This window comes from Echiichthys vipera (assembly GCF_963691815.1).
Source record: "Echiichthys vipera genome assembly, chromosome: 9".
Classification (NCBI taxonomy): Eukaryota; Metazoa; Chordata; class Actinopteri; order Perciformes; family Trachinidae; genus Echiichthys; species Echiichthys vipera.
The window spans coordinates 1650927-1666707 of NC_139834.1; the positions used below are offsets into that span (position 1 = coordinate 1650927).

At 44.8% G+C, this 15781-nt stretch overlaps 1 protein-coding gene across 3 annotated transcripts; it reads left to right on the plus strand.

Annotated features, from left to right (window-relative positions):
- Window positions 1-1380: 1380 nt before the first annotated feature.
- On the plus strand, window positions 1381-15169 carry ccdc22 (CCC complex scaffolding subunit CCDC22). Of its 3 annotated transcripts, none has more exons than XM_083919659.1 (16): window positions 1381-1741; window positions 3058-3235; window positions 4339-4471; window positions 5030-5136; window positions 6056-6140; window positions 6911-7080; window positions 8986-9201; window positions 9312-9485; window positions 10811-10930; window positions 11013-11129; window positions 11219-11320; window positions 11515-11622; window positions 12129-12224; window positions 12550-12609; window positions 12702-12776; window positions 14451-15169. In XM_083919659.1, the coding sequence occupies exons 1-16, from the start codon at window positions 1692-1694 to the stop codon at window positions 14562-14564; spliced, it is 1905 nt and encodes a 634-aa protein (XP_083775785.1). In that variant the 5' UTR covers window positions 1381-1691; the 3' UTR covers window positions 14565-15169. The 3 variants fall into 3 exon arrangements, with proteins under 3 accessions (XP_083775785.1, XP_083775786.1, XP_083775787.1); XM_083919660.1 differs by having other exon boundaries at window positions 9315-9485; XM_083919661.1 differs by having other exon boundaries at window positions 1679-1788.
- The last annotated feature ends 612 nt before the right edge of the window (window positions 15170-15781 follow it).

The window sequence follows — 15781 nt, forward strand, 5'->3', positions numbered from 1 at the left end:
GAACACCAGAGGAAGTCATTTATTCCGGTGGCCATCAAACTGTATAATTCATCTACAGGTCAGGTAAGGACCAGTGGAGACACTGTGTCCTGAGCAAATGTCACTTTATATCACTTTATATCATCACTACATCACTTTATATCATCACTGCATCACTTTATATCACTTTATAATTCATCTCCCCCCGATCAGGTAAGGAACAGTGGAGACACTGTATCCTGAAAAATGTCACTGTCACTTTATATCAACACTGCACCATTTTATTGAGTTGTACTGTCACTTAGTTCAGTCAGAAATGCTGCTACACTTTAACACTGTTTTCACTTATTTAGTTTGTACTTATTTTATTTCAGTCTGCTGCTAAACTGCACGCTGCGTGTTGTTGTGTAGTATATAAACCTATGTTTAACCACAATGTCTGTTGCACTCCGTCACATTTAGTTACTGTTTGATTTATTTTACGTTAGCTTTATTTTGATTTGATTTATGTTTTTATGCTTTTTGTCACTCTGACTCTTTCCCATCTTTGTATTGAAACTGTTGCACAATCATTTCCCTCGGGAGAAATAAAGCTTCTTGAATCTTGAATCTTGAATCCTGAGTTAAAGATGTCAAAGTGGAAGCATCAGAAATACTTGAATAACCCCAGGGGGACAAGTGTCCGTCCACTGACTCAGGCCTTTTGGAGTGAGGTGATGCTTATGATTGTATATTTTTAATTATAAGGGGATTGAGTTAAAGATATTAAAGTGGGAGCATCAGAAATACTTGAATAACCCCAGGGGGACAAGTGTCCACTGATTGGGGCCTTTTGGAGTGAGGTGATGATTATGATTGTATTTTTATTTTTTGTTTTACCCTTTACAGACACACAGAAAATAACTATGCTAGTTGCACTTATGGACCTGCTGCTATCAATCATTTTGCGCTAAAAAAAAAACAAAACAACATATTATATTCACACATCGTTTCACAGACACTACTCCTTCACAGTAATCTGCTGAAACATCAATTGTTTACATCCATATCATATATATATATATATCAAACTACTTTACTACTTTATTATTTGTATTTACTTATGTTTGCACCTTATTATATTGTCAATGTTTGTATTAATATGTTTGGAATGTTTTTAAGGATTGGAAATTCAATATTAATACGATAAATTGTAACAAACTCAACTGTTTTAAATAAAGTTTTGGAAAAAACAACAACTATCCAGCACTTTTCCGGTCACGAGCTTGCCTCTTGTGTTGCATGCTGGGAAATGCATTCCTACATCGCTCGGTTCCCGCTCTTTCTCTCTGACGGTGATTCTGGATAAAACTCTAACTCCCAGAATCCCTCTGCTCCTGTCCCATTTGACGTCATTTCCGCACCGAGGACAGAAATGTCAGATTTGTTACGCCTGTAGCAGACAGTCCCGCTCGAGCTCAGTTTTTAGGGGAATGTTTAATATTAAATTAGTTAATTAAAGGTTAATTTTGTAGTACGGAGCTTTAAAGACAAAGTAGAGTCACCATGGTTTCCATAGCAACGCGAGCGGGAAAATAGTGAGCTAACGGAAGATGGAAGCTAGTTCTCTAGCCTGCTTTCATCTGATATCAGCTAGCTTGGTGTTATTAAATCCCTCCGCCGCTCCCGTGTGTTAGCTAGTTCATCCACAGTCACAGGGAAACTCTGCAAACATGGAAGAAGTTGATAAAATTTTGATTCACGCCCTCAAACAAGTCGGCACGTAAGTACCAGCACATGGATTCACAGTGATCACAGCTGTGTGTAACGGTGAGGACTCACCCACGGGGGTGAAATGACACTTTCGCTGAGTAATGTTGAGTTTGGTGGGTTTGTAATTGTGTAATTGTGTTGTCAGACAGAAGTGAGCCCATCACATGATCACAGGCGGCTGCGGCTGTGAGCAGGGTTCATAATTCACTGATTTGATCACCAGACAATGTGGATTTCCACCAGACACGTTTATTTCCGGTGAAAATAAGAGAAATTCTGAGTTCAACTGAATGCATTTGGTCATTTTATCAACACGGTTGGCATTAAAACACACTTAAGTACAATACACACAACAGAATCTACACAGAAAGGACAGACATTTCATTACAAGCTTGGGATATCTATCTATCTATCTATCTATCTATCTATCTATCTATCTATCTATCTGTCTATCTGTCTATCTGTCTGTCTGTCTGTCTGTCTGTCTGTCTGTCTCAGTCTTTATCTCTATCCATCTATCTTTCATCTATCCTTCTATCTATCCTTCCTTCCATCCTTCCATCTATCTATCCTCCTATACCTCTGTCTATCTATCTTCTATCTATCTATATCTCTATCCTGCCATCTATCTATCTATACTTCTGTCTTTATCTTTCTATCTATCTGTCGATCAATCTATCTATCTATCCTTCCATCTATCTATCCTTCTATCTATCTATTCTTCTATTTATCTATCCTTCTATCTATATATCCTTTATCTATCTATCCATCTATCCTTCTATCTATCTATCCATCTATCCTTCTATCTATCTATACATCTATCTATCCTTTATCTATCTATCCTTCCATCTATCTATCCTTCCATCTATCTATCCTTCCATCTATCTATCTTTCCGTCTATCCATCCATCTTTTGCGTACATGTGAAATCCTCCATATTCAACAGAAGCCAGTCACGACCCGTCAGCCATTTGGCATTAATTTTCTTTCTTTGTTTCTGTTCATATCCTCAAAAATCCAAAGCTCGGGACAGAGTGGAAGTCGTTCCTTAATAAAGATGGATACAATTGCAAAAACCTCTTCTCAAAATCTTGAATGAGGTTCTGTTCCCAGAGGCGGTGAAACAGACCACCTTTATGTACCACATTAGACACAAGTATCTGGTGTACGGGGGTAAAGTATCTTGCATTGAACTAGTAATAATTGTTAGTACCTTAAATCAGCTCTACTCAATACTCAAAAACTGGTCAGGGATTTCCTCTACATTGTCTATTTACGTTCTGAAGATTGAGCGGAGTGGCGTTAACGTTTACGTTGTGACCCGCAGAGAGGTGAGCGAGGAGACTGACAGCGTCAAACAGTTCAGCAGTGAGCTCATCGTGGAGGCCGTGGTCAGATGTATCCGGGTGATCGAACCGGGCCTGGGCAGCGCTCTGCCCACCTCCCTCCCTCCAGGCATGTCTGCCCGCTTCAGAGTGGGCATGAGCCTGGCACAGGCCTGTCAGGTAAGACCCCGCAGAGTTATTGCCCAGACTTAATTAAGCTCTTCAGTAGACCGTCTAAGTCAGGGGCGCCCAATCCTGCTCCTGGAACCACCGTCCTGCAGGTTTTAGGTTTCTCCTGCTCCAACACACCTGAGTCTGATGATTATCAAACCTGTGACGAGCTCCAGCTGCTTGATAACGAGCACATCATTAGAGTCAGGAGTGTTAGAGCAGAGAGAAACCCAAATTCAAAGGTCTTTTTTAACCACTAATGCTGCTGAAAATAACAGCAAACCTCTGCAGCAGCATGAGAAGAGTCCCTACACACACAACAAAGCGTCATCAGCGTAGTTAGTGAAGCCAGAGTTTATTAAAGAGTGTTTTAAAGACTCACCTACTGGCCCCTGTACCAGCTCCTCTCATAGTCAAGTCCATTACAGTGGAAGGAGCCCATTGGTGCTTTGTTGTGCGTGTAGGGACTCTTCTCATGCTGCTGCAGAGGTTTGCTGTTATTTTCAGCAGCATTAGTGGTTAAAAAAGACCTTTGAATGCCTTCACCGTGCTGCCCCGAGCTAATCACTGTTAGCCACATCTGGCTGTTAGCATCTCTCCTGGATTTCTCCGTTAATAGTTGGTACATGAAAAAAACTGTCTCCATGGTTTATTTGATGAGTGCATTTGCAGAAAAAGACCCTGGGATGATTTTACGCCAGAATTTCACTTTAAAGACAAGAACGTTTGTTGATTGTTGACCTCGGGAACGTTCATTTTAAGAGCTAACTCAAAGATCACTTAGGTTGTTCTGGAGCTCTCAGCCACATCTCATGGTCTTGGTCATGAGATAAATGAGAACTGAGTAAATTACATCAACAGAGGAAGACGTGAGTTGCTTCAGCTATTTATGTTTTTTCCACAGACTTCTATTTCACCCTTTTGTGTCATGAACCCATTTAAACACAGACATTTTCAGCACAGTTCCCTTTGGTACATTTTTAGTCAGAGACTTAAATTATAATCTTTACAGGACACTTAAGTGCGCTGAATTAGGGAGTTGTGGTTAAAGTTCAGACTGCAATGCCCATCATTCTCTTGCAGTATTCTTATGTTAAACTGTTGGTTTGCAGGACATCGGGTATAAAGGAGAGATTGGCTACCAGACCTTTCTGTACAGCAGCGAGCCAGAGATCCGCTCCCTGCTCATGTTCCTGGTGGAGAAGCTGCCCAGAGAAAGTGCGGAGGCGTCAGACCAGCCAACAGGTACAGAGAGACCCGGCTTACGTTGTCCACACAGTTACATGTGGTGTTATTTGGACAATAACACAAGATACTATCATCCTGATATTTTGAAACGTACTGTTTGTGTGAAAGAGTTTCCTGAACTATTTAATGTTACATTAAAGTCGTATCACATCAGACACCCTTCACACCCTTCCAAAATATGATTTTCAGGTCCGAGCCTCGTGTCTCTCCAACACCGCAGTGCCGTGTTCCTTGTTTTTTGAACAGATCTGAGTTTTTAAAAACCAACGTAAATGTCATTTTAACTCTGTCTTCACGATGAAAAAGACGTCTAACTGACCAAAGAGGTGATCGCAATTGTTCACATGTTCGGCTATTGTTGTCTGCTTTAGTTTCAATGGAGCGGGAAACTTATTTTGAAAGGGTGTTACGTCAGACGGAACAGCCTGATAGAGATGAGGAACTGCTGTTGTTGTTGCTCTACAGTTTCTTAAGATGATGTCGTCACGACGAGGTGTTTTGTTATCGCCTGCTGCTCACTGATGAGTCACCCAGAGCTGTCTTCTCTTCCTGTAGGTAAATCCGTGATCCTCCAGAAAGCCATCGCTGCTGCAATCAAAGCCCAGCTGGCGGTGCCCTGGCTGCCTCCAAACTGCAGACTGCCACTGCACTGTGAAACACAAGTAAGCTCTTTAAAGTTGCATTTTGATGTCTGACAAGGGCCGAAACACACAGGGAAGTCTCATGTCTTTCAGCAGCAGGAGGGGGAGAGTGGTTGATCCAGGTGTATTTAGATGAATCAGACTGGCTACATGATGCCTGATCCATCTCCAAACTTCACTGTGTCTCATCTTCAAAGCTAGCTTCACTCTCCTCCGTTGAATTACTCTGGTCACTAACAGAAGCATATATCTTTTACATCTGAATAGCTTTTTACTCATTTTAACGCGGGCTGACTGACGGCTGGAACTCAAATACTTCACTGAACATTGGGTTGAACTCTTCATCAGTAGGAAAAGACTTGAATCAGGGACTTTCCCAGTGATAATGAAGTGATTGTGTGTTGATTTTGACTTTGATGCCTCTGGATGAATGATATTAACTCATCATTCGTAACCTACCCAGAGTCGAGATGCACCGATCTGATACCAGGATTGGATATCGCTCCGGTATCGACTAATGAGCTGGATCGATATCGGATGAATGAGGCCGATCCAGTCGTTTCTTTTTGATTAATATCAAACACAGCAAGTTAATTAAGCCGTTGGAGGCCCCTATATTTAATATTCCCTTTAAAAATATCTGTTTGCACTTTACATGGCAGTGTTATTTATTTATTTTAGCTGTTAATGTACACCTTATTTGTTAGTATTTGTTAACTGGTTTTTAACAAGGCTAAATGTTTGTGTCAAGCCTGACGCCTTCACTCACATGGACACGCATACGGTTCATTCATTCAACAGGAGGATCGGATCAGTATCGGCTGATCTGCTCAGCCCAGATCTCGTTTTCGGATCAGATCTGAAGAAACTGGATCGGTGCGTCTCTAACAGAGAGTGTGTCTGAGTTCTGTCTCAGCATTTCTTTCTTTTTTCTGTTTAGAGTCCAGGAGCGTTGCACAGCTTCCACGTCCAGCCTCTCAGTTTACCACACTGCACTAAAGGTCCAGGAAAGAAGCAGCTGAAAGGTGAGAAACCTACCGCACAAACACACGCTGTAGGATTTCACCTGATCCGTAGCACCAAAGAAAATCATCATTCACACACAATTATACACTGACGGCACAGGCTGCCACGCAAGGTGACACCTGCTCAGGAAGTAATCTAATCATCATCTGAAGTTAGAACAATGGTTTTAATGCAGAATGTTGTTCAATGGAGGGTAAAGGTGAGCTGGGACAAGTGACCGTTATTGTGGAAATGATTCAAGGAGAGGGCAAATCCCTGTAAGGTGATGTCACAGTTCATCACCGGTGTCTTACTTTGTTTAGTCCAAAGAAACAAAATACTGGTACACACAGAAACCTCGTGCTCTTATTTATTGTGGGCGAAATAGGACGTGTTTTAGCTGGGACCCATCGTCGGCTGTTTAGTGTCTTTGATCCTGGCGGCCGCTGTGCACCCGCTACACTGAGCTGTGCACCCGCTACACTGAGCTGTGCACCCGCTACACTGAGCTGTGCACCCGCTACACTGAGCTGTGCACCCGCTACACTGAGCTGTGCACCCGCTACACTGAGCTGTGCACCCGATACACTGAGCTGTGCACCCGATACACTGAGCTGTGCACCCGCTACACTGAGCTGTGCACCCGATACACTGAGCTGTGCACCCGATACACTGAGCTGTGCTGCTTCTTTCCATCATATCTGTTCAATCATCCTCAGGCTTCTGCTCAAATCACTGTGAAGAAAGGAAGGAGGGCGTTTGAATGCAGTGTTTGTTACTGTGTTTTCAGAGGTGACGGACTATCAGCGGGACATTCTTCCTCCTGTAACCGCCCAGCCTTCCCTCCGTTCCTCAGTTGTGGCGTCCATACTGGAGCAGCACACGGCCGAGCTGAGTGCTGCTCAGGAGTGGGACAGCGAGTGGAACAGTCAGGGGCTTCTGTCTCGCCTTACACCCCAGGTGAACCACCACGCTCGCCACAATCACATTTACAGTCCACGCAGTGTTAGATTGTCTGTTACTACTGTGGTTTTGGTTCTCTGAACAGGTCTGAAATCGTGTTTTGTCAAGCTATTGTCAGTCGGCCGTGCAGTTACCTGGTAACAGAAAGACACCTGTCCTGCCATGAGATCAAACTGCATGTGTGAGACGGTGTAAACTCTCAAATTATCAATAAATCCCAAGTCCAATGAAGTTTGGACGTAAATAAAAACAGAATAGAATGATCTGCAAATCCTTTTTCTACCTTTATTCAATGAATTTACTACAGAGACAAGATATTTAATGTTGATAACTGATAAACTTTATTGGGCTTTCACTGATTTTGAGTTTAATGTCTTCGACACATTCCTGGGACATGGACACGTTTACCACTGTGTTTCATCACCTTTCCTTTTAACGACACTCAATAAACTGACAAATGACTGACAGTGGTTTTCTGAAGTGTTCCTGAGCCCATGCGGTAAAGTCCTTTACAGAACGATCAGTTTTTAGTGCAGTGTCGTCCGAGAGATCGAAGGTCACAGACATTCAGTATTTTCAGCTTTGCTGCTTACGTGCAGAGATTTCTCCAGATGCTCTGAACCTTTTGATGATATTATTGACTGTAGATGATGAAACCCCTAAATTCCTTGCGATTGTACGTTGAGAAACGTTAATCCTTAAACTGTTGGACTGTTTGCTCACACAGTTGTTAACAAAGCGACAAACTCGCCCTGTTCACCTGTGGAATGATCCAAACGGGCGTTTTTGGAGCATTACTCAACTTCCCCAGTCTTTTGTTGATCCTGTCCAAGCCTCTTTGTAACGTGTCGCAGGCATCAGATTCTAAATCAGTAAATATTTGTAAAAAACAATATAAAGTTTATTAGTTTGAACATTAAACATCTTGTCTCTGTAGTGTGTTAAATTGAATATAGGTGTAAATCATTGTATCAATTGCTTTTATTACCGTTTTACACGTCCCAACTGCCGTATTCTCCGCACTATAAGCCGACAGTGCTCCTTATAATGCAGTGCTCCTTATAATGCGGTGCTCCTTATATATGGACCAATATTGAGCCACAACAGGTCTCCAACTACGGTGAGCAGCCGCCGACTCTATTTTCCCCCGTAGAAGAAGTAACGCGCGGTGCATGTTGAGATATACGACTGTGTGAAGCGTGCCGTTTCATTTCCATGTGTGTGTTTGTGTAAAGAGCCCAAAATGGCTCCTGTTTAGAGACACGCTTACGACGCAGAGTTTACACTCAAGGCCATTAGTCACACAGTAGAACACGGGAACAGAGCAGCAGCCAGAGAGTTGAACATGAACCAATCAATGGAGCGGAAGTGGAGGAAGCAACAAGACGACCTCCCCTGACTGTTGTGTTGACGTTCCCTTTAGAGCAGCTCCATCTAATGGATGCAGAACGTGACCCCAGCCTCCACTGTAGCGTCTGTTCTATGAGCCTTATAATGTGGTGACCTTATATATGAAAAAAGTTTCAAAATAAGACGTTCATTGAAGGTGCGTCTTATAATGTGGAAAATACGGTACATTGAAATTGTGTTTTGTATAACAAATAACAACAATATATACATATAATAGTAAAAAAAAAAAAAAAAGGTGTGCAAGCTCTGTGACTCTGTCTGCTGCCGGCTCAGAGGCGTAACAGCCTTCGTACCTCCCACACAGACGACGGGCCGTGATCCAGGTGCAACAACGAATACGCCGTGTTTACGAGGCTAAAGTTGGTTCTGTGAGACTAGTTGGGTGAAAAACCTATTCATAAATCAAAGGTTATAGCGTTAGATCCTTTGTACCCATTCAGGATATGTTGATAAACCACAGCGCACTAAAGGAGTTTGTCTGCCGTTGAACAGGAGTATCGCTCCAGAAAACTGGCCCGGCTGCGTAAACGCATCGAGGAACAGCTGCGTTCTGCTGCACTGCCCTCTCCTGAAAGTGCCTTTGGGGGTCCTCGCTCCACCTCTGACCTGTCCGAGCTGCTGCAGGCCTTCAGAGGCTCCGCCCCCTCCGACCACATCCTGACCAAAGGCACCCACTTCACACACACACAGAAGTTCACCTTCACAAAGGTGAGGACAACAACCCGGCACGGTTTAAAACAGACGTCTCTACAGTCAGATATTAATCGAATGTTCACTGATCGCTGTGTGTGTGTGTGTGTGTGTGTGTGTCCCTCCAGCAGGCGACAGCAGGAACCAGGTCCTCCGTCCCCGTCGGCCCTCAGTCAGAGAGTGATATCCAGCTCCGTCAGCAGGAGGAGTACGATTCACTCCAGCAGCAGTTCCAGCAGCTCTGCAGTGATGTTGACCAGCTAGCAACAGACATGAAGCACATGAGTGTCACTAATGCACAGGTAACACACACACGCACACACACACACACACACACACACTTTTCAACTAGCACACGGAACATGTGTCAAGCGTAAGATACACACGAGAGATGGGAGAGAATCCAGTCGTTTTTCAAAATAAAACATCTTTCAGACTCTGATAATCAATAAAGCGACTCCAAACGCTGTAGTACCCATGCCAGGCCTGGAGGTGGCGCTGTAACTGCCACAGAAATACACCAACAACGGAGAAGAAGAGACGGGGAGACGCTGTGGAGAATCCAAACACCGGAGAGTTCCTCTCCAAATCCTCCTCCATCCTAGAGACAAACGTGTCCCTGGTTCTGGTCTTAGTGGAGACTTTGGTGCTGTTCTGGACTCTGATGCACCCATCACTCTGCAGTTAGTGTCCTCACTGAGCAGTGGGTGCTGCTGGGAGCCCCTTCACTCTGCAGTTAGTGTCCTCACTGAGCAGAGGGGGCTGCTGGGAGCCCCTTCACGCTGCAGTTAGTGTCCTCACTGAGCAGAGGGGGCTGCTGGGAGCCCCTTCACTCTGCAGTTAGTGTCCTCACTGAGCAGAGGGGGCTGCTGGGAGCCCCTTCACTCTGCAGTTAGTGTCCTCACTGAGCAGAGGGTGCTGCTGGGAGCCCCTTCCCCGTCCCAAAGCACTCCCAGGCGCCACTTTCTCACTACATTTAGAGACTTTTCACAGCTTCTTAGAACTGGATTTAGAAACAGAGCCTAGAGCAGTTTAGCTCCTTATTCAGAGCATCAGGGAAAAGGGAGAAATCTGTGCTGGGCCTCATTCAGTCCCATACATGTGGCTCAGAGTCCAGTTCAGTAAACAGTCTCTGGGTCCGTCTCTTTCCTCTCACGCAGCAGCACTGTTGTTGTTATGTGACGCCGCGGGGTCAGAGGTCAGGGGTCGGGGCCATGACGGCATCCTTTAACAAAGTTTGAGCTTTCACCGTCCAGACCACAACGCCATGGGGGGCGTTTTACAATCTGCACACTCTGGGACCCGGTTTCTAAAGTTCCGCCTGTGTGTGGCTTGCTGACCAAAACTAAAGTTGTGCAGTTACAGGAAAGCCGTCTCTGTGTGGACGGGCCCCAGTAAATATTGAGAGGTTTCTCCTCCTGCATCATCTCAAGCGTCCTGACAGAAACAGCCCCGGCGGGTCCCAGCGTCAGACCTGCACGTAGAAACATCCTTGTAAAGAAAAAAAGGAGTTAACACTGATAAATCAGTCACATGGAGATGTTGGCTTCCATAACAGCCGTCACAATGCCCCAAATTAGCAACCTGGACACAAATGAGGTGTAATGTTTCACGTGTTTTGGTGCAGGTGTTGAACGAGTTGAAGCAGAGAGAGCTGGGGAACACTGAAAAAGAGGAGAAGTTGCAGGTGAAGAAGAAAACCATTGACCTGCTGCCTGACGCGGACAACAACCTGCTGAAGCTTCAGGTACGAGCGCTGAGTGCGATCTCTGACACCCACTGACTGGAGACTCAGACAGGTTAAAGTTAAAGTGCGTTTGTTCCTCCAGGCTCTGGTGGAGGCCAGTGCCAAGCGGGTGGTGCACCTGGCCGCTCAGTGGGAGAAACACCGCGCTCCACTCATCGACGAGCACCGCAGACTCAAAGAAATCTGCAGCAACCAGGACGTAAGTGGTGCCTTCCAACACATGTGTCCCTTCATTTGTCGCAGTAGAAACACGTGTGGATTCTGATCGTTTGTCTCCGTCGTCCTCAGATGGAGTCGTCCAGGAAGCTGTCTGAGATCAAGTCTCTGCATGACAAAATCCGTGTGTCTACGGAGGAGGCCAAGAAGAAGGAAGAGCTCTTCAAACAACTGGTAATGAGCTGAGTTAACATTTCTTTTGAACGCTAGCAAAGAACCTACAGCTGGTCTCTACCTCTGGTGTGCTCTGTCGATCACCGATGCCTTCATTTGTTTGAAATGTAACACATCTGCAGAGTTCGTTGTCTCTTGGCGTCTCGCTGAATGAGTGTTTGATCCTTTGTGTTGTGCGTTCTCCTCGTTTGTAGGTAACGGAGTTGGAAAACCTTCCTCAGGACGTGTCTCGGTCAGCGTACACTCAGAGGATCCTGGAGATCGTCAGCAACATCAGCAAACAGAAGGAAGAAATTACAAAGGTACGTTTTAGAAGCAAATTACAAGACACAACTAAAAAGAACGAATATATAAAGCACCAAAGCAGATGCACAGCTAAGTTTAATAGATCCCTTTTGGAGTAGGGCTGTCAAAAATAACAACATATAATCGATTACAGGGTTTTTTCTGCATTATATATTTTGAGGCGGCCGTCGCGCTGGAATCTTGATTTGAAAATCAGTGTAGTTCTACTGAAGCTCAGTGGAGATGGTTTTACTCGACAAGCAGAAAGGGTGCGTTTGATTTCAGCTCCGGGCCGCAAAATGACGTTGACGCGCTCCTTGTGTTCCCGCGGGGCTCAGAGGGGCTCAGAGGGGCTCTGCTCTGAGCCGTGTGGCGCATTATCCTCTGAAATTTCCTCGCCAAACTGAGAAACTGCTCGCTTATGGCACCTGGCGTGTGTTACTTCTGGAACCTCCCTGTGTAAGTAAGTGCTGTGTGCGTCAGCTGTAGCATCCCCTCATCAACAGTGTTCACTCCCTCGCAGATTTTGTCGGACACTAAAGCGCTCCAGAAAGAGATCAACAACCTGACGGGGAAACTGGACAGGACCTTCGCTGTGACCGACGAGCTGGTCTTCAAGGTAAGCAGCTTGGTTTCATCAGGACTCCTGTTACACTCTTGTTAATTGTTTGGTTGTGAAGGAACTTGATGAAAGAGAGTAACTTGAACAACAGCGAGGTGAAGACCTTGTTGGTTTTTAGAAATACCAACAATGAAGGTTCTCAGGACGCTGGATTGACTTTGATTCATCATGTTTTGCGAAACCCAGCGTCGATCAGAAGCAAACTGATTCACAGTGTTTCTTCTGAACGCTCTTTGAACCTGAGGATTCTTGAAATGACTGTTTTAAATGACGTGTTTTTTTAGACTCTCATAAATTCATGAATTCATTTTTGTGTTTAAAGGACGCCAAAAAAGATGAATCCGTCCGCAAATCCTACAAGTACCTGGCTGCCCTGCACGAAGTACGTCATCATGTTTCGTTCTTCTTACATCGTTCTTTAGTCAGTTAGTATGTGGAACGTGTCATCTCTTAATTCTGCCCTCCTGTGTGCAGAACTGTAATCAGTTGATCCAAACCATCGAGGACACCGGGACAATCCTGAGAGAGATCCGAGATCTAGAGGAGCAGGTAGGATTTACTCTTTACCTGATGAAGCATGAGCAAGAGCCTGTTTCGGGTCCTCTGGGGGTCACAGGTGACATTGGATACTAGAGAGGTGACGCGGTACCAAGCTGTTAAAAAACATACTTTTCACCTTTTTATTAGTATCTGTACTTTTATGAACTTAGTGTGACAGTGGGGCAGCGTGTCTGTGTGCAGCTGCTCTCTGCTTCATCACTGTCTGCAGCCAGAGTGGGCGTGATTTCACCGTGACACACACACACACACTCACAGAAACATGGCTGACAGCGTTCCTGCCGACCGTCCTCGGCTTTTTGGAAAAGCAAACGCACAGAGAGAGAATCATGGACGTATTTAATTTGCTTTGCCGACGGTCAGGGCACGCCCACGGACGCCACAAAGCCGCCTGACCAACGAACCGACTCTGAGAAACCTGGAGCTGACAGACATGAGGACGTGTTCAAAGAGTTCAGAGAGCTGCAGGTTAGAGATAGATAACACAAATATCCCCGGATGTAACGTGAACTCAAGAGTGTTTGTTTAGTGTCACGAGGCAATCGAGGGTAAAGCGAACTGTTGTACTGTCCGATGTGGTTTCACACGTCTCTGTATGCAAACATTCACACTGGAGACAGGAACTTTAACCCTAAGTATCAACAACAACACAACAACAACACCAGGAAGCTTAAATTGGCCAAAGAATGATCCAGATAATAACGAACATGTTCCTGTTTTCATGTGGATGTTCTGTGACAAACCTTCTTTTAAACAGCTGCTTGATCATTTCATAGTTTCTATAAAAAGTTAAGAAACTACATGTTTTTATTTTGACTCTTTAAGTTTAAGTGTGTTTAATTTAAATCATTTTAAGTTCCACATTCTCTCATCTAATATTTAATTCCATTACTTTTGATGATATTTTAGTTTTACGCCGTGGTTTCGTTTCAGTTTCTGTATCGAGATATTTTAGGTACGGTTTCGTACCAAAGTCGTCATTTTGGTGTCGTGACAACACCAGTCGGTATAAATACGTGAACTGGAACCTGAAAAAGGGATTATTCTGTAATTTATGAATGTATTCATCACTATTGTTTAATGTGTCCAGTACAGACAGAGCTGTAGGATGTGGTTAGCCTAGCTTAGCACCGAGACCAGGGTCAGCCTAGCTTAGCACCGAGACCAGGGTCAGCCTAGCTTAGCACCGAGACCAGGGTCAGCCTAGCTTAGCACCGAGACCAGGGTCAGCCTAGCTTAGCACCGAGACCAGGGTCAGCCTAGCTTAGCACCGAGACCAGGGTCAGCCTAGCTTAGCACCGAGACCAGGGTCAGCCTAGCTTAGCACCGAGACCAGGGTCAGCCTAGCTTAGCACCGAGACCAGGGTTAGCCAATTAGCACCGAGACCAGGGTTAGCCTAGCTTAGCACCGAGACCAGGGTTAGCCGAACACTATGTCCCTGTCTGTCTTGTTTATGTGTATTTTATCAAATATAGAAATATAAAAAAACAGACATTGTGTCTTAAAAATGCAGGTAGAATCAAAATTCATCATCATTATTTAATTTTATGCTTGTGTGCTTTTCATTTAACATGTGACCCTGACTGAAACGCGCCTACTATCCCTGTACTGGACACTAATCTCAGGCGTATAAGGACGTTCTTTAATGGCATCTTTGTCCACAGATTGAGACGGAGAACGGCAGTAAGACGGTGGCTAACCTGGAGAGGATCCTGGAAGACTACAAAGCCATTCGACAGGAGAACTCTGCGCTCAGTGCCAAAGTGAGAGAAGGCTGAAGGAGAGCCCCGCTTCCTGCTGCTCCACCTGCTGAGGTGGAAGTAAAGACCTGGAGCCATGCAGCCCCGCACGGGACTGGACCAGCACTCCAGTTTCACACTGAATAGACTGCTGTTCATTAACACCACCTTTGGATAAACCTGCTTTTCCTTAAAAAGGGCGAGCAGATTTACGAACCCTGGAACTAACACGGCATTGTGATGCACAACCTGTGCGGACGGACGGGTGAAGATGACCTTTAGTGTTTCATTTCAAACTGATTTCTGCAGCTGGGCGCGCTCCCCGAGGGTCCGTGCGCTGCTTTGATCGCTCTGCGCCCAAGTGAAACACACCGCAGGCAGCAGAGGGCGCCGTCTGATCTCGTCTGCTCCGATGTAAAATCATTCATAATGATGTATGAAATGTTTTCATAAGAAATATTGATTCAAATCAAATCTTTGGCGATTTTTAATACAGGAACTAATCCAGCGTTTCCAGACATTAGCAGTTCCTTCGTTGATGTTTGGACTGAACGTGACGAGTGAATGGCGTTTGAATGTAGTCCATTAATAACGTTGTCCAGCTCCATCAGCACAGTATTGTTGTGTAAATGGTACCAGCTTGAATAAAGATGCCTTACAAACTTGAAGAGCGGCTCTTTGTGATCCTTCAGAAGACGCCGGTCGTGTTGAGCGGACCTTCTGTCGACACCGACACCAGCGGCTCTTCACCTTCTCCGTGTGGAGGAGCCCTACGTTGACGTTGATACACTTCAGGTCACACACACACACACACACACCTCCGTTTGATAGGGTTTCTCTTCAGGGACCTCCTTCTGAAAACATTTTACCTGTTGGATGTGATTCAGAGGACGATTCTGCACCAAATGCTCAGTCACACTTTTAATGAACCTCCATATTTTTGAATGTGCTGGTGAAGCATTGATCAGCTGTTAGTGCGGACGCCATTACACTGAACCTAAAGTTCTGCTTAAAGGTTCATATTGATGAAGTATTTTGTCGCCCTACTGCTGAAGTTTGAAAACTCCAAAGCGAGCACTTTGTGTCCTCTGCACTGACACCATCAGTTCACTCAGTGCCCCAGTAAGTTCTGTCTGAAATCACACGCTGCACTTACAGGAAATGACATTCGTGTTTCTTCTTCTTCTGTTTATTTTTCAAAAAGCTTTTCCATCAACTTTTCCGACTCAGCACAAAAACCCTCTGATCGTCTTTTT

Excerpts from the sequence above, each read along its gene's own strand:
- ccdc22 (XM_083919659.1), top strand. The coding sequence starts at position 1,692 with ATGGAAGAAGTTGATAAAATTTTGATTCACGCCCTCAAACAAGTCGGC. Across the intron at positions 6,141-6,910 it reads AGGAAAGAAGCAGCTGAAAG|AGGTGACGGACTATCAGCGG; the intron begins GTGAGAAACCTA and ends CTGTGTTTTCAG. Across the intron at positions 11,321-11,514 it reads AAGAGCTCTTCAAACAACTG|GTAACGGAGTTGGAAAACCT; the intron begins GTAATGAGCTGA and ends CCTCGTTTGTAG.